We start from the raw sequence: 18,569 nt of genomic DNA, 5'->3' as shown, positions 1-18,569 counted from the left end.
GTCAAAGACACTAATAATGAAAAGCCGCCCAGACTTACTCAGTGCTCACTACTGGGACTTCTCCAGGTCTAACCGAATGCCCTGCCTCTGCCTCCCTAGCCACTGCCTCCGCTTCGAGTCCTCAGCCGAGCTGCTGGGCCACGGGGGTCAGAGGGGAGAACCCAGCAAAGGTGTTCTCAGTGCTGCCCGCCCACCCCCAGTGCTGGGCAAGCTGGAAACAGGCTACCCCACCTAACACCCATTTGCCTGAGATCCCACACGAGAGCAAGAGCCTCTTCTGACTCCATCTCTCTCCACAGAGCCCCGCACCATGCCGGCACCCACCCACGTGCTAGTCAGCATACACACATTTTTAAACAGATAACCCATGATATTTGCTCATTACCTTTTTAACTGCATCATGCGTTATTGCACGATTTTATCACTTAGAGGACAGTGGGGCGGAAAGTTTAAAACAATCGGGTTTAAAGGAAGACAAGGAATTCACCTTGAGTACACCTGCTTTAGAGACCGGCACTACAGAGCACCGGTCCTCACACTCCAGGGCATCCCATATCCCAGGAGCCGGACGCAGGGGCAGACCCCGCCCCTCCCTGCAGCCTCCAAGTGGGGGACACCGGAGGACTGACCGCTTGCCTCGTGGGTGAGACCCCCTGGGCACCCTGCTGCTCCCCAAAGGGGAAGAGCCACAGTACAGCATTAGGACTGAGGGCTCAGGCTGGGGGTGACGCCCAGTGCCATGCGGTCGTGAACAAGTCCCCTAACTTTTCTAAGTCTCGATTTTCTCGTCTGCCAAACGTGGGTCCCCACCTCGCAGGGCACGGGGAAGACAGTGACGTGCTGGGCTTAGGTGCCCGCACAGAGCAGGCACTCAGCCAGTGACACTCAAGTCGACTGGGGCTGTTCCTTGAGAGAGGGACAACAAAGAACGCCGCCTCACGGAGTGTGGGGCGGAGTGTGGCTGCGGCACCTCGTGGGTCTAATGCCCCGTTTCCACTCAGGAACCCCGCACACCAACTGTGTTTACGCGCTCTGAACGCAGGGCACGTGCGGGGGCCCATCTGCAGTCACTGGGCACCCCCAGCAGATGTGACCTCGGGGGTCTTTCACTCTGCGTGAGGCGTCTCCAGGGTGTCTGGTGGTCTGATAACGAACTGTATTTTTGCAAACATAAAAATGCAAGAAAAATATTTTTAAAAGAAAAAAGGAGATAAAATAGAAAATACACACAATAGCAAACAATCCCATCAGGCATCAGATATTATGAAAATTTATATATATATATAAATCAAATCAGAAGATCACTAGATAAATTCTGGATTTTTTTTAAGTTTTAAAAGGCCCCAAAATGACATAATATTTTTTAAAAAATAGAATGCCCAAACTGCTCTCCAAAATAAAACATTTCAAATTAGGGACAATGGAAGGCAACGTGGTCGGGGTGGAGTTTCGAGCAGACTCATCATGAAGGGGTTTGAACACCAGGGCAACGAGTTTCCAGGAGACGGACCGTGGCCGTCCTGCTCCCCTGAAAACCCTGACTCCCAAACGACCCAGAGACAGGGCAGCCGGGCAGCCTCCCCCACCCGCCCTTCCCAGGGCCCCTGAAGAAGGTGTGGCTAAGGAGGGGACTCCGAGAGCACAGGGGCTAGGGACAAAGGTGACAAAGGTGGTAGCTGAGGCATCACTGGGGCCTGGAGACGCACCCCGACACCACTGCCCATCTCAGGGCAGCGGTTGATGGGAGGGACCTGCTGACGAGGGGAGAGTGTCGAAGCGTCGGCACTGGGTGGCCCCTGGCCAGGCTGCTGAAATGGGCGGTTGGTGTTGGGCACACAAGTGACCGGAAAAGAGGACAGAGACGGAGAGAATCTGAGATACAGCCAGTCAGACAGACAGGAGGAGGAGGAGGAAGTGGAGGCAGGGAAGGGGAGAGAGATACTTACTTCACGGTTTATCCGAATCTTAATGATTCCAGGGAGGAACAGTACAAAGCAAAAGAGACAGATATTAGGCCAGAGGCAGAAGGAGGTGGGTGGAGCACAGGCGTGGCCAGAATGGGTGATGCGAGTGGGGGAGGCAGAGTGGAGATGGGTGGGCCAGCTTGGGCCAGGAGGGGGTCCGTGGTGTGTCCCTGCGGGGGCCCAAGAAGAAGCCAACTGGGACCTCGAGGAGACCGAGGAGAGGCCCCATCACCAAAGCTGCTTCAGTCTGAGACGCCAGGCCCGGCCCACATCCCAGCCAGGAGAGAGGATGGGAGGTGGCGGGCAAGGCAAGGAACTCTGGGAAACAGGGGTTAGACTGTCTGGCCCCCAGGAGGGGTGAAGAAGAGGGAGAAGAAGGTCATCTCCAGAATCCCCAACTACCCCTCCTCCTCCTGCAAACCTCAGGCCTTTGCTCATGCTCCTCCCTACCTGGGGCGCCCTTCCCTCTCCTCCTCAGCCGCCCAGAGCCAGCTCAAGCCCTCCTTCATCCATGCAGCCCCCCACTGCTGACCGCGGCCCTACCACTGACTCGCTGTGAGACTCCAGCAGGGTCCTTCCTCTTTCCGGCCTGCGCTCTCCTACCTCATCTGGAACTGTTTTACTCGTGTATGTATTGTGAAGGACATCTATGTGTCTCCCTCACTAGAAGTGAATGCTCGAGGAAAGCAGGAACCGTGTCCGTCTTGTCCACGTCTGTGTCCCTGGTGCCCAGCACAATGCCTAGCATGTCGTGGACGCTCAAAATACCTCTGACGAATGAACAAATGACTCTCTCCCAAACCCGGTCTGCTGCAGCCAAGGGAGTCCGACCAGCGTCTCGTCTCAACCTCCTCCATCCTTGGGGAGCAGACTCGTCTGCTCCTCTTCACACCCCTGCCCAGGCCTCCAGGCTGCCTGCCCTGTCTCCGGCCCCTCCCTCTGGTCCAGCGAGACCCGGTTGCTGCAGTGACAGTTAGCAGCAAAGGCTTTGGAGACACAGACAGGCTGAGATTTGAGTCCTTCTTGGCCATGCACTAGCTGTGTGACCTGAGAGAAATAGCTTCACCTCTCTGAGTCCCAGTTCCTTCACCTATCGAGTGAGGTCATGATGCTAACTACCTCATAGGGTAGTTGCAGGGATTATGAGAAACTAAGTATTTGGTATAAAGTGCTTAGCACAGTGCCTGGCATATCACACATGCTGAATACTTATGAGCTGTTATCCTCCAGTTCTACCCGGCTCACAGTCGAACATGTTGACAACGCCCTGGTGCCCCTAGGGAAAGGCCCCTATTTCCTGAAAACTGCCCCTGGAGTCCTTCGCAGTCCAGCCCCCGCCTACCTGCGGCCTCTCTGTGTGTCCTGGGAATCCCAGTTCCAAGCCTCTCAGCCCCTCGCCGCAAGGGGCTCCTTCCTCACCGCTAGGCCTAGCTGTCTGCCCTCGTCCCTCTATTCCGCTTCACTGAAGCCCCCCACCCCCTCTCCCAGGCCAACCCCGAAGTCTGCAGGAACCTTCCTGGTGACTGCTGCCCACTCTGCACCCCTGCTCTGAACTCCCTGGCCCTGATGCAGGAGATGGGGACACCCAGAACCCAGCCGTCTGAGCGCCCACTTATCCCCTGGCAGGTCCCAGGCCTGCCTGGACGGGGAGCCCGGAGCAGGCAGGGCCAGGCCGGCGGAGATGAGGGGCGAGGCACTCACGTCTATGTAGTTGGCGTTGATGTAGTCGGCATCGGGGTCTCCCAGCATCGGGTGCAGCTTCACGCGGTGCCGATCGTCTGGAAACACAGAGCAGGCAGCCATGGGGTGCATGGGGGCTGAACCAGGGAGCACAGAGTGGGGGCTGGGGGCAAGCTTCCTGGAGGCCAGATGGGGGGCACAGGCAGGGCAGCCAGGGCACTGACCACTAGGCTCTGGGGACCACGAGGGGCAGGCCAGGCCAGCGATTTCTGAGTCTAGGCAATGGCATCATGAAGGCTAGAGGCCGTGTGCTGCTCAGACAAGTATTAGCTGTGTGACCTTGGGCAAGAGGCTTAACCTCCAGAGCCTCAGTTTCCTTACCTGTAAAGTGGGTTATAATACGTCCCCCCTCATGGGATTGAGAGGAAGAAGTAAGATAGTAAGTGTAACGCTCAGCACATGGCTGGGCACATGGTAGACCCTCAAGAAATGGCTCCCTCTGGCTGCTCTCCCCCTTCTAGCCCCTCCCCCCGCCCACTGCCCCGGACCCAGGCCCTTCCCCAGGACTCACAGGCAGGCAAGGGTTCCTGCCGGCCACCCTTGACCTTGTCTTTCTTCTTTGTGGCATCCCAGCCTTCAAAGAAGCTCTGCCAGAAGGGAAAGTAGGAGTCAGTGGGGGAGAGAAGCCCCTCCACTCATCAGACCCCTGTCCTGTCAGCAAGAGGCGGTGGGACCAGGACGAGGGCCATACTCGGGGTGAGACCTGGGGCCCGGGGTAAGGCCACCGGGGATCCCTTCGCCAGCTTGGCTCGGAGCCATGCAGTGCGAGGGGAGGAGAGTGAGCAAAGGGAAAAAGAGAAGCAGAGTTCAGAGACATTTTAGAGTGAGAATCCGGTTTAGGTTACATCAGGTTTGACTTGGGAAGAAAGTCAAAGTGAGGGTCCAGTTCAGATTAGGACAAGAGTGGCGTCAGAGTCCAGACACAGATAGGATGGGATTCGAGTCCAAGTTCAAATGGCGCTCAGATGAGAGTCGGGGTTGGGTCTGAGGTCAGGGTCAGTGTGGTGGTGGTCAGGTTCAAATGCGGGATAGGATAAGGAGCATGATCAGGGTCCAGATAGAAATCAAAGAAATATTTGAGGCCTGATTTCAAGTCAGGGTTAGGATTCAAGTGAGAAACCAGATTAAGTCTGAGATTAGGATCAAGATCAAGGTCAAAAAAATTAGAATGAGTTGGGACCGTGAGAGCCAGGGTCCACTGGGACTGGGCTGAGGGTCGGCAGGCTCGGGGTCCACGTGAGGAGCCAGGCGCGGCCCTGGCGGGGTCCTGGCCGCACTGGGCCCTGCACCTCGTACTCCTGCTTGAAGCCGTAGCCCTCGGCCGTCTTCATCTGGTTGATGTGCTGCAGGAGGTCGGCCACACGCACCGCGGGATGCAGCTGCCCCGTGTGGTACGGGGAGCCCTTCCGGCCGCACGGGCGCCGCGGCGAGCCCCCCAGAAGGCTGCTGGCCTCAGTGACCCCACCGCCACGCTGGTCCCCTGCAGATGGAGAAAGGGAAAGGGTTGCTGACACACACGGGCCCCAGCCTGGGGAACCGCACATGGACTAGGGCAGCGGCCCCCAACCCTTCTGGCACCAGGGACTGGTTTCACGCAAGACAGTTCTTCCATGGACCAGGGTGGGGCAGGATGGTTTCAGGGTGATTCAAGCATGCTGCATTCACGCTCAGCTCCTGCTGTGCGACCCAGTTCCTAACAGGCCTGGACTGCTACTGGTCCACAGCCTGGAGGTTGGGGGCCCCTGGACTAGAGCGGGGAAGGGAGCACGGGCAGGGAGCAGTGCCGGGCTGTTCACTGGAGCCAAGCAGCCCAGCTGGGCCCACCCGTGTGACCCTGGGCCAGTCCCTCCCCTGCGGCATCTCTGTTTTCCCATCTGTAAGAGGAGCAGGTCGGATCACGTGACCTCCAAGGGCCCTTCTGGCCCAGCCTGGCCTGCTGTAGTCTCCTCACTCCATCCCGCTCCTCCCCAGTCAGGACCAGCCCTCTGTGACTTCTCTGAGATGCCTGCGTGGGGCAGAGCCTGTGACACTCCCCTCCTTCCTCCTCTTCTTCTGGGGAACAATCTGGAACACTGACAACTCCCAGCAATTACCCCCATTCAAAGATAAGCAAACCCCGAAATTAGGTGCTGAGTCCACTGCCTCTGCCGATGAACGAGAGGCACCTGAACAGAGGCATTTGTCCTGCATAAGCATTTCCATTGTCAGCCTGTGCAGCGGCCTCGGCCAGTCAGGGAACAGGTGGAGAGCTTTGCAGTGCCCCCCAAAGAAAACTGCCCTCTCCCCCGAGACCAACCCACTCCCTGGCCCTTCCGGTCAGCCCACTGAGAAAACAGCCCACTCACCCCACCCGCCTTCAGACACTCCCTCCCACACACTTACTGAACCCTCCCTCCCTCCTGTCCCGGGTAAGGCCCACCCCCTGCCTTTCTTACAGCTGTTCTCTGCCCAGGTCTGAGCTGGCAGGGGAGAGTGGGGCACTCCCAGTGGGGCCTGCGTGCCAGCCTCCACCCTCCCCTCTGCCTTCACACATGCTGTTCCCCCTGCCTCCAGCGCCCTTCCCCTCCTGCTTTTGCCTGGTGAGCTCACACTCATCCTTCAGATCCCAGCCAAAACGGCCCTCCTCTGGGGAGCCCTCTCTGGTGCCTGGCCTCTGGTTCCTCCTCATGAAGAACTAACAGAATGAATGGCTGAGCACCAGGACAGAGCCCTGGGCAGCTCGGCTTCCCCGGCCACGCACGCCTGCCCCTGCTTGCATCCCGCCTTCCACACCACGGTTTGGAGGCCGGCCCCAGGTGGAAAGGCGGCTCAAAGGCGGGGCTCCACTCTTCTTTCAGGAATCAAAGTCCTGAGCGGCTGTCACCCAATGTCTGCAAACAATTACTTCACATCCTTTATCCAGATTTCTAGTTGCTTACACCTGGAGGGCAAGTCCAGTGCCAGATGCTCCAAACCCTTAATTTGACAGATGAGGAAACTGAAGTCCAAGGACGAGAGGCTCGCCGGACGCAGGGGTCGCCGCAGGGCGTTCCAGGAAACATCAGTCACGCCACGTGACTAAGTGGCGCCCCATTAAAAAGATGGTGAGAAGGAGGACACGAGGGTTCTGTGTTCTAAGGAAATCCCTGAAATTCTGTTTTAAAAAAATAAGTAGGTTTTTTTCCCTGTAAGACCTGCTAGGGCTTCCAACATGGTAGCGTGCATTTTAAATCTCCAGGAGATGGGTGGAAAGAGCGATGTTTCACCGCTGTCTTTCACCGTGGAGAGATTTTTTTGTTTGCTTCATGAGACATGCTCAGTGACCATGGTGCAGTGCGGCGACTACGGGGTGGGCTCGGGAGTCAGGCCCCAGACCACACCCCAGCCCTGCATGCGACCTTGGGGATGTTCCTTACTCTCCCTAAATTTCTGTTTTCGTGTGTCAAATGAAAAGCTGTTTCTCTCCAATAGCATGATGTACAAATTGAATAAGACAATGCACACAGAGCACCAGCCCAGCACCTGACACGCAGTGAGCACCTGCAGAGGCAGCTACTGACCTGCGAGGAGTTCCCAGAAAAGGGAGGAGCCCCTGAGTCTCAGGGAGCCGGGACAGCGGGCTGAGAAGAGGAGGCTTCCCTGTCTCAGTCCCTCTCCACCCACCCAGGACCTGACAGCTCTAAAGAGCATCCACAACAAACACACAGGACAGGGATTTCGAGAAGAAGTGGTTCCGCTGGCTTGAAGGACTTGGAGGCAGAGGGTCCTGGTGCTGTTTGCGGAAACCACACTGGCAGCTCTGCAGAGGGCTCTCCGGGCAGGGAAAGGGCTGCAGGAGGTGGCAGGGAACCTGGGAGCTGGTCCCGGAGACCCTGAAGGACTGGCAGCCCCGACGCAGCCTTGCAAGTAGGCCCGGGTCTGCTTGATGGCCAAAGACAAGCAGAACTCCCACCTGGGTGAGATCCTGCCGGGAACCAGAGCCAAACCTGGACAGCCTCCAGCGGAGCCTGAGAGAGACACAGGCTGGTCTACAAAGGCCACCACAGGACAACAAGATGAAGACCGATGGCACGGCCAAGAGGACCCTCTGTGTCCTGGATCCAGAGACAACCGGTCCCTGCTCTCCTTTTCTGTAAAATCCCATGGGCTTCCACACACGCATTCTCTGTCTCTCTCTGTCTCTGTCTCTGTCTCTCTCCCCCCTCCCCCACCCTCCCTCCTTATCCCCCCCCCACCCCAAGGACCAGCTTGCCCACAACTGGCAGCCCCTAAAAGGGGGGAAGAGAGGAAGCTGCCACCCAGGGTCCTCCCAGGCTCCGCAGCTCCATCACGACGGCGGGGCACCTTGTACAAGGAACCACTTGACAGCTGATGTTTTGTGGAGAGGACCAAGGCCCGGAGAAACGAACACGGGGTCTGGAATCAGAGAGGCCTGAGTTCAAATTTAAGTCGCTTGATCTCTCTGGGCCTCAGTTTCCTCATCTGAAAATGAAGCACCTCAGACCGTCCTCAAAAAATGGGCCCTTCCCCCATTCCCATCCACGCCCCGACAAAGACAGGCCCCCGGTGATACGATCTAGTAGCACGCTGTAATTTTCCTTCACTGTAAGCAATTAGCATAAACTTGAAAGAAACGCGGGCGGTAATGACAGCTAACAATAACGAACATATTGAGTGCTTTCATGTGCTTGGCATGATTCCTAAAGTCACTTACTCCTTCGAACATCCCTATGATGCGAGCGCTATCGTTATCTGCCCGACCAAACGAGGAAACCGAGGCCTGGAAGGGCCGAGCTGCCTGCTCAGGAGGTGCACCCTTGGACCCAAACCCAGGCCCATCTACCGTCCACCCTGCTCTCTCTGACTCACTCCTCCTGACAAAAGGACATTTGTGGTGACGAGGGAACCTGGCACTTGTTTGGCAAACCATTTGGCCGGAACCCACTGGCACCCACAGGGGTCAAGCGCTCCCATGGCCAGGGCCCAGAGGCTGTGAGGGTTGCCACAGGCAGGACTTCAGAGACAGCGGGGGCGCAGCCCGGCCTCTCGGGAACATCCCGGCCGGCTTCCTCACAGCCAGCCCCCACCCTTTACTCAGCATAATTAGTCCCTATTTTAAAACCCGCATACCGAGGAGGCATCAAAATCTACATGGCTTTCTGTTCTAAACCACGAAAATCTGGCCTACCCTGTTTGGAAAAGAAAAGGAGAAAAGTGGAGGCTAGACCAGTACGGGGCCTGGGGAGATGGGGAGAAGGCTCTGAGACCCACGTGGGTCTCCGGAAAACGCCCAGAGGACCTGCCCCGCCTCCCACCTCTGCACCCACTCCCTCCTCACCGTCGATCAAATCTGATCCATCCCAGCCCCAGCCGAAAAACCTGCCCACCCCTGCCCACAGGTGTAACTTCTCAAAACACTGGCGGCACTGATTGTCCCCACCACCCACACGGCAATCAGCCTGGTGCTGTTGCCCCTGATCTGCCCCGTCTCCCCCTCCCATCAGCAAGTTCCTCGGGAACAGAGCCCAGGCTTCCTGCCTCCCACAGGACGCAGAGGCAAGACAGGCGCCCCCAGCCCCACTCTCCCCAATACCCGCTTGAGTTTTCGGGGCAATCAGACCTCTCCCTGTCTTCCTTACGTGCCCACCCCGTGCATTTGCACGTGCTGGTGCCCATCCACGAACGCCCTTTCCTCCCCATCTCTGCCCATCCTGGTCCTACCTACCCACTCAAGGCCCAGGACGGTACACCAGGAAGGTCTTTCTGCAACTCAGAAAGACCCACGCTGCAGCCCTGGCTGTGCCGCTCCCTGGCTGTCAGACCAGACTCGCGCCTTTGCCTCTTGGAGCTCCTGTTTCCTCGCTTGGGTTTCTTATTTTTTGTTGTTGGTTGTTTTTTTTTAATGTTTACAGCAGAACAGCCCCAAACCAGAAACAACCTAAACATCCATCCCAGGACGAAGCTGCAGCGTGAAGGGCTGGTAACAGCCCCCGTGCACGGCCGTGGCGGAAGCCCAGCGAGGATCACAGAACACGATGAGTGAGCGCGTGTCAGAGAGTCTGAAAAGTCAGACGCAATTGGACAAGTTCCTAGACGAAATTAACTTACTAAAAGTGGCTCGAAAAAAATAGAGAGCTTCAATAATCCTTTACTCCTTGAAATAGAGTAAAAAGTTTAATTCTTTTTCATAGAGAAACAACAGAAAGAGATCGTTGTACAGATGAATTCCACTGAACTGTCAAGGAGCCAGTTACCCCATCTTCCAGGATAAGGGAAAAAAGAAAAAAGACCTCAATGCATTTTAGAAGGCTAACCGAATTTTGATATCAGAATCCAGAAAAAGGATAGCACAAAAAAAGAAAAATTACAGGCCGATCCCACGCAGAAACCCAGCTTTAAAATCGCGAACAGTATTATAATTACACTGAATCCAACAACAGATAAAAATGTAATACATCACGACCGCGCTGAACTGGCTCAGGACTTAAAGGTTACTTTCACGTTGGAAAAGCTAAAAATGTCACTCGCCTCATTAACAAGCTAAAGGGGAAAAAATGAGGATAAGGCAGAAAAGGGGATTTGATATGTTTAATGCCCATTTAAAATAAAATCTCGTAGCAAACTAAAAACCAAAGGAACTTTGTTCATCGGGTAAAACATTTCTACAAAAAACTCCAGTCAACTTCACTCTCCGTGTTTCAGGTTGTAGGTGCACCTTTTAAAGTCAGGGAAACATGACATGGACCCCTGCGACAGCCGATCCCACTCAATGCCGCGCGGGGTTCCCCGCCGGCGCTACTCGGAAAGACAAGGGGAAGGGGTAAGAACAAAGAAGAAGAAACGGGACTGTCGGTACTTGCAGATCTTTTCATTGCGGTCAGAAACTCTGAAAGATTCTACAGACAGATTAAAATTAATAGGAAAGTTTACCAGGAAGTATGGCTGTAAAACCTATATACACACAGAAATCAACTGCATATCTCTACACGAGCAACAACTAGACACGCCATATTTCAAAAGTACGCCGTTCATACAGGGAACACTGAACACCCACATACCGCAGGACAAAGCTGGACCCTTACCTAACATCGCATACAAAAATACACTCACACTGGATCAAAGACCTAAATGTAAGACCTAAAACTATGAAACTCTTAGAAGAAAATACAGGGTGGCAATGATTTCTTGGTTATGACACTGAAGTCACAGGCAACAGAAGGTTTAAAAAAGAAGACGAATTGGACTTCATGAAAATTTTTCATTTTTATGCACCACAAGATATCCACAGAATAAAAAGGCAACCCACAGAATGGGAGAAAATATATGCAAATCATGTATCTGATAAGAGATTAACATCCGGAATATAGACAGAGAGAATGCCTGAAACTCAACAGTAACAACAGAATAAAAAACGTGACTCAAAATGGGCAAAGGGCTTGAACGGTCATTTCTCCGAAGAAGATATACAAATGGCACGTGCTCAACACAAGAATCAAATCTACGAGATATCACCCATGTTCCTTAGTACCAAAAACAGAAAACAAGCGTTGGTGAGAAGATAGAGAAACTGGGAACTTGTACACTGCTGGTGGGAATGCAAAATGGTGCAGCCACTGTGGAAAGCATGGGGGTGTCTCAAAAAAATTAAACTTAAGAGTTTCCACGTGATCCAGCAATTCCACTTCTGCATATATATATTTTTTAAAAACACTGCAAGCAGGACCTCAAAGACACCCATTTCGTACAGCATTATTCACAATAGTTAAAATATGGAAGCAACCCAAGTATCCACTGACTGATGAATGGATATGAAAACTGGGGTGTGTACATACAATGGAATATTACATCCTTTATAGAAGGGGGAGGAAGTCTCGAAAGGTGCTGCCAGATGGAGGAACCTTGAGGGCATTATGCTCAGTGCAGTCAGCCAGTCACGAAACACAAACCCTGCACGATCCCACTTACACGAGACAGAGTAGTCAAAATCAGAGTGACAGAGGGCAGGAGGGGGTGCCAGGGGCTGGGAAGAGAGGGGAATGAGCAATCACTGCTCCAGAGGCACAGAGTTCCAGTTTACAAGATAGAAGAGCTGTGGGGATGGATGGCGGTGACGGCTGCACTGTACACTTAAGAATAGTTAAGATGGGCCCTGGCTGGTGTAGCTCAGTGGATTGAGCTTGGGCTGTGAAACAAAGGGTCACCAGTTCAATTCCCAGTCAGGGCACATGCCTGGGTTGCGGGCCAGGTCCCCAGTGGGGGCCACATGAGAGGCAACCACACATTGGGGTTTCCCTCCCTCTCTTTCTCCTTCTCTTTCCCTCTCTCTAAAAGTAAATAAATAAAATCTTTAAAAAAAAGAATGGTTAAGACGATAAATTTAATATTATGTATATTTTACCACACATACACACAAATCTGCCATTTGCAATAGAAATAAAAATATAAGGGACCTTGGGGTATACCTAACGAAAAAAGGTAGAAGATCTAATGGAGAAGATGATTGAAAGACATTCAAGACCTAAGTAATCGGGGTGATATATATCACATTCAAAAACGCAAAGACAGTCTCAGAAGATGTCAGTCTTTTCCCAAATTGATCCATAGATTCAATGCCAGTCCATCCAACCAAGTTTTCCGAGGAACCTGATGGGCTTTGTAAGACCGAAGACGAGAACGAACAGAGCCAAGACGCCCCTGATGAAGCACGAAGCTGGGAGGGCTCGATGTTTCAGGTGTGAAGACTTAGGTCATCACAGGCATCACCACACGGGCCAGTGAAAGAGAATGGGGGCGCAAACACAACCCACATATACACAGGAGTGCGGTGCGGGATAACGGTGACCTGGCAAATCTGCAGTGAAAGCATGAACCACAATAACTGATGCCGGGACAGCCGGTTTTCCCTAGAGGAAAAGTAATAAAATAAAATCCTTCATTCATGTCACACACAAAAATCAATTTCAGAGAGATAAAGATTTCAATGTGAGCCCTGGTGGGTGTGGCTCAGAGGACTGAGTGCCAACCTGGGAACCAAAGGGTCACTGGTTCGATTCCCAGCCAGGGCACATGCCTGAGTTGCGGGCCAGGTGCCCAAGTACAGGGTGCGCAAGAGATAACCGCACATTGATGTTTCTCTCCTCTTTCTCCTTTTCCCCTCGCTCTAAAAATAAATAATAAAAATAAAATCTTTTTAAAAATTTTTCATGGGAAATGCAAATTATTAAAAGTTTTAGAAGAGGTCAAGCTCTAAAAAGACTGATGAACTTCGCTAAAGTGAAATAAAAACCTGTTCATCCAAAGACACCATAAATAACCCGCAAAGATGAGTCACAAATTGGAAGGAGATATTTGCAATTCATAAGTCACAAATGGTTATCATCCTAAATATATAAAAAACTTTGAAAAACCACTAAGAAAGCAACAGAAACACCAACAGAAAATTAGGTAAAAGACATGAACACGCATTTCATGGAAGAAGAAACCTGAATGGCCAGTAATGATTTGAAAATACATTCAACCTCATTAGTAATCATAGAAATGCAAATAAGACTATAGAGAATTACCATTTTATGCAAACTAGTTTGGCAAAAGTGAAGAAGGCTGGCAAATTCTGATCTTGATGTAAAGCAACGGAAACTCTCAGGCTCTGTCTCAGGGAGCGAACTCGGGCAGAGCCACTCTGGAAGACAATTTGGCACTGTCTCCTCGAGCGGAGCACGCGCACACTCCATCACCCAGCGGCCCTAGCAACCCCCCCCCCCCCCCCCCGTGCAGGTGCATCTGGAGACGCATCTCGGAATGTTCGCAGCAGCCTCGTTTGTAATAGCAGGAAACTGGAAACAAAGCAAATGCCCACGGACGGCAGAATAGAAAAATAAACTGCAGCACATTCGAACAATGGAAAACTACACATCAGAGCAAATAAATGAACTGTAGCGAAACATCCACCTGGGTCAATGTTAGAGTCATGACGTGCAGTTGAAAAATAGAGTGTGATTTCATTCTTATAAAGCTCACAAGCAAGCAAAATTCTACAACACCCGGTTTGGGGGTGTATGCACACATGGCAAAGCTACCCCCCCAACAAGGCGAGAAAGTAGAAACACAAATTTCACGGGGACATTTACATGTAAAAGGGAGAAGAGGGGCACCTGGAGGATGTTGTAATTCACCGGTGGTGTTCCCTGGTGTTTGTTATATTGTTATGACTTTATGACCTTCGTAAACGTTATATATTTTCTTTTGTACAAATCAGCACTCCATGGAATACAAAGATGTGTGATGAAGCGAGTTATGACAAGTCCCTAGCACACACACCTGACTCTCCATGCGCTTCCTGCACGCCAGGTACAGCCCTGATGACGTATGCACATTACCCTGACTTAGTCTGCAAGCAGCCCCACCGGCAGAGGGAAAAGGGGAAGCAGACGACCACCAGAGAGGTTAAGCAACTTGCTTCTGGGATCTGAGATGCACATCCAGGTCTGGCTGCCTCCAGGGCAATCCCTCTTAGCCACTGGACCCCAGCCTCTCTCACACAGGAGGGGCTCCCCAAGCCCGGAGCCTGCTCGGATGCCCTCCAATCACTCAGCGTCACTGCCTCCTCGGAGTCCCCGGAGCACTTCCCACAACAACACACATCGCCTCGAATTCCTCCTCTTTCAGTCTGTGTCTAAGCCCTCCCTCTTCCGACAGCTCCTCCAAGCCAAAGGCCACACCTCTGCCTTCTCTGCCCTTCCAGGCCCAGTGCTGGTCGCTAGCAGGGGTGCAATAGATGCTTCAATTTGGGTTGGGATGTTACAGAACTTAGCGAATGTGAGGAGCCTCAGAGCCGTGAGGAAGGGGCCGTGACCGGGCACTCACCCCGGGGGCTGTAGCCGTGGGCATCCATGAAGGACAGGCCCAGCCGCTCGTCCTCCTGCAGGGTGCTCTGGTCCGTGAAGCTCCGGTCCACGGCGCTCATCATGTGCGTCTTCTCCTGGCGGTAGTTGACGGTGGCCTTGGTCATGTTCACAGGCTTCCTGCAGAGGGGGGTTGACGGGACACGTGGGTGCTGAGCTGGGCAGGACAGTGCCCGAGGCGGATGAGAAAGCCCAGCAGTCAGGGGCCCTGAAGCCAAGTGCAGAAACCATTCTAGAAGCATCTCTGGATGCTGAGAGGGCTCTGCCTCCCTCCTTCACTCACCAGACCCAGAGAGGGCTGCCTCCCCCCAAAAGGGACTGGGCAGGGACCCTCTCCTGGGGACCTTTGCTAAGAACAAGGGATGGAGCAGCAGTGGGGACCTGGCCCCAAGGGCTCAGGAAATGGCAGGAAAAATCACTCTGGTCCTATTTTGGTGTCACAGCAGTCACCCCACCCCAAACTAGGAAGACGGCTGCACCCACTCCAGCCCCCGCATGCCCCCTATCCATCGTCCTTTCCCCTGTCCTCACCAGTCACCTGCTCTGGGAACTCCTTTTTCTCATGTAATGAGATGGCCCACAATCCTCCTTCTGGGCAGAGGGTCTGGCCAGTGCTCAGCCAGTGCTCAGGAGTCCTCCCCTGGGCCCAGAGCGAACTCCAGCCATGGCTGCATCTCACCCCTAGGCTCCCAGGACGGGCCCAGCATGGGCCACATTAGACTTGTAAAGAGATCCACACAGGTCCATCTCCCATCACCTAACCATCAGTCCATCCAACTGCTAGAAGCAGCACTGGGAAAGACAAGAGGCCCCACGCCTCACGAGGGCAGAGCTCCGCAGAAGGCCCTGGGCAAGGGCCCTGCACGGCCAGGCCTTCAGCCAGATGAGGAAGGTGGTGTGTGACTCGGGCAGGTCGGAGTGAAGTGGGAGGGGGACGCGGGATGGGGAGGCAGGGACGGACACAGCTCCAGGACAAAGGGGCCGAGCAACAGGCAAGGACTCGGGACTCACTTGAGATTGAGGAAGAGCAGGGGCACAATCACATGAAAGGCTCAAGACAAGAGAACTGTCAGCCCTGGCCGGGTAGCTCAGTTGGTTGGAGCTTCCTCCCAATATGCCAGGGTTGTAGGTTCAATTCCCAGTCGGGGCACATGCAGGAATCAACCAATGTGTGCATGGGTGGGCGCAGCAACAAATGGATGTTTCCCCCCCAACCCCTCTCTCTCTAAAATCAATAAATAAATTTTAAAAAGTTTTGAAAAAGAGAACTATTCACTTGCTCGGCCCTACAGCATGCAAGATGTGGTGCAGACCTAAGAAAGGACTTTCAGGTTGTGAAGGCTCAGGGACACTGATGATCACAGAGATAAAAAGGCGCGTGAAGGCATCTGTCCACACAGGCAAATTCCAATTAGCCTGTCCTGGCCCAAGAGCTTCTGGGGCAGGGAGAGGACAGGAGGACCTCTGCTGCCTCTTCTGCCAGGACCCCAATGTCCTTCCTGTGCCAGGAAGATGGCTCTGTGGGCACCCCGGGGACCGATGCTGCTGTGCACCGAGAGAGGCACAGCCTTCCCAGCCTGGACCAGGGACAGCTCAGTGGGCCCAGGCCTCCCCCTCGCAGCCCCACCCACAGGCTCTGGGCATCACCCTCACTGCGGCCTAGGGCACAGCCAAACACCCCTTTGGGGGCAGATGAGGAGAAGCCTCTGCGGCTGTGACCTTGACCGTCCAAATAAGAGAGAAGGTGCAGGAAGAAGAAGGGAAGAAAAGGGAGGTGAGGAGGGAAAGACAGATGGCAAAAGAATTAGGATACAGAGAAGGGAAAGGGGGTAGAGGATGAAGAGAGAATAAAGAGACAATGACAGAGAGAGAGGGCAAGGGAACAGAGGGGGGTGTGGAACAGAGAGAGGGGGGATAGGTGGCAAACACCAGCAAGCCATAGGAAAGACAGAGGACAGAGGACAGCCAGTCAACTCGGCTAAACAACGGTGCCCAAGGAGCACCTGTCAAGAGTGGACACCGGCCTAGAAGGCGGTCTCCGGTGGTGGACCACAGGGCTCTGTCCCCGCCCTCCTGGCCCACTCGGAAGAACTACAAACACCAGCCAAGCAGACCCCCAGGAGACAGAACCGGGAAGGACACCGAACAGGGCTGGCCTCCACCTGGCCTCAGGGTGGGATTAGCAGATGGAATGTGACAGAGACACTTGGAAAAGTTCTGCGTTAGCTCAACACTGGACTGCACAGTGGAGGGAGGAGAACTGCCGTGTCAGCCGCTCCTGGAAAAGCTGAGCTGGGGGTTCCCAGTGAGCGGCCGTGGGCGTGGTTGCTGGGAAGGCTAGTACGACTCTGGGTAACGCTGATGCAAACAGAGGGTCCAGGGAGGAGGAGGTGAGAGACCACTGTCCTCTGGGCTGGTCCAGGACCACCTGAGCCTGCTCTGCAAGGAGGGAGAACAAGCAAGGGTGGGGGGAATGTTCTAGAAGGCTTGCAGAGTCAGGGAAGACAGAGCAGCATCAGAAGTCAGATGGGGGCCTGGGCGGTAACCCCAGCTCTGCACTTCCTGTGATCTCTGACAGGTCCCTTACCCTCCCTGAGCCTCGGTTTCCTCATCAGTAAAATGGGGTCACAGTTCCCACCTGTTGGAACTGGTGTGAGGACACTGTGTGAAGAACTGAGCCCAGAGGAAGCACTCAGGAAAGGGTGGGTCTGAGAAGCCGGGGGCCACCCAGCAAAGAAAGGCTCCTGGAGACCTGAGTGCTGTCTGCACTGCGTGGAGAGCCACCGGCGTGGGGACAGCTGCCCCCCACACGCGCACACACGCACACGGCTGTGGACCCCAGAGTGGGGCTGCGTGAGGACCCCCCCGGACGAGGACTGTGGTCTGACCAGCAGGGATGGCTCTCGAACACGAGGGGCTGCCTCGGGGAGGGGGGCAGGACACAGAGCCTCAGGGAGGGTAAGCGACTGGCCTGGGGTGACTCAGCAGAGCCAGGTCTGCACCCCAGACTCTGGCTACAGAGCCAGCGCCTGTGTCCTCCACTCGAGGAGGACAACACAGAGAGGAGAGTCAGAGCAGAGGAGGGAGGCCCAGAGACAGAGGGGGCTACGGAAGCCAGCATGGGTGGGACGGGGTCTCCCGAGGAGAGGCCGGGACACAAGGCCTGTGGAGCTACTTACGGGTAGTAGGAGTAGGCATAGTGGTCTCTCCTGGCAGCATGCAAAGAGAACAGCACAGTCGGGCCCGAGGTCCTTCCACGAGGCCAGGCCCAGGGCCGCACACAGCCAGCGGGGAGGAGCTGGAGGGGGCCTGGCCCGGGACCAGACAGGTCAGAAGGGCCTTCCTTGTCCCAGGGGCTGGCCAGGCTCAGTCATTTAGGACCAGGACCCACGCCCCCCTCTGGAACTTTCCCTGAGCCTGCTACTGGAGTGCAAAGGAGATGGGGACAGGGCCCGGGGGAAGCAGAGCTGTCAGCCACTCACACATGCATACACAGAGAGAAATCCAAGGCACTGCACACCCACACAAAGGCAGACACACTCAGATGGATGCACACTCACTCTGTATGCAGGTAGAAACACACACAGACACGATATGCACTCACAAATACACATGGACCCACATGCACAGACACATGTATTTAAACACACACTGACACACTCAGATACATACACACACAGTTGTGTACACACACAGACACCCCCACTCACACACCCTGTGCACAGGCCCCCACCCTCAGTCCTTCTGCCCCTGAGGGGACAGCCCTTTGTGTAAACCTGTCCCTGGGAGGGAGCAAGCGGCTGGGGCAGGGAGGGGATAGGGTGGAGAGGGCTCAAGGCCACATCTGAGGCACCCCTCGCCCACCCAGACTGCTCCCGGTGTGGAGTCCACTAAAGAAGTGAGGTCGCCCTTCACACGCACCCAAAGCACAACTTGGATCAAGGACCCTGACGTGACCACAAAGCACCCACAGACATGAGCCAGA

General features: G+C 54.4%; 1 protein-coding gene across 4 annotated transcripts in view; it reads right to left on the bottom strand.

Moving 5' to 3' along the window:
- PTPRU (protein tyrosine phosphatase receptor type U) overlaps positions 1-18,569 on the bottom strand; it is a 77,067-nt gene that overhangs the window by 15,210 nt on the left and 43,288 nt on the right. The window contains exons 15-20 of one of the 4 annotated variants that reach the window (XM_045858742.1): positions 17,764-17,793; positions 14,547-14,704; positions 4,994-5,184; positions 4,216-4,291; positions 3,666-3,742; positions 1,947-1,964 (exon numbers count right to left, since the gene is read on the bottom strand). In XM_045858742.1, the coding sequence (XP_045714698.1) occupies positions 1,947-1,964; positions 3,666-3,742; positions 4,216-4,291; positions 4,994-5,184; positions 14,547-14,704; positions 17,764-17,793 (550 nt within the window). The remainder of the gene's footprint in view (positions 1-1,946; positions 1,965-3,665; positions 3,743-4,215; positions 4,292-4,993; positions 5,185-14,546; positions 14,705-17,763; positions 17,794-18,569) is intronic. The other 3 variants (XM_045858743.1, XM_045858744.1, XM_045858745.1) reach the window with 3 other exon arrangements.

Source organism: Phyllostomus hastatus, unplaced genomic scaffold, assembly GCF_019186645.2.
Source record: "Phyllostomus hastatus isolate PE091 unplaced genomic scaffold, TTU_PhHast_1.1 phas_scaffold_182, whole genome shotgun sequence".
Taxonomy (NCBI): domain Eukaryota; kingdom Metazoa; phylum Chordata; class Mammalia; order Chiroptera; family Phyllostomidae; genus Phyllostomus; species Phyllostomus hastatus.
The sequence above is the reverse complement of the archived record's forward strand: the minus strand, read 5'-3'. Positions and strand labels throughout refer to the sequence as shown.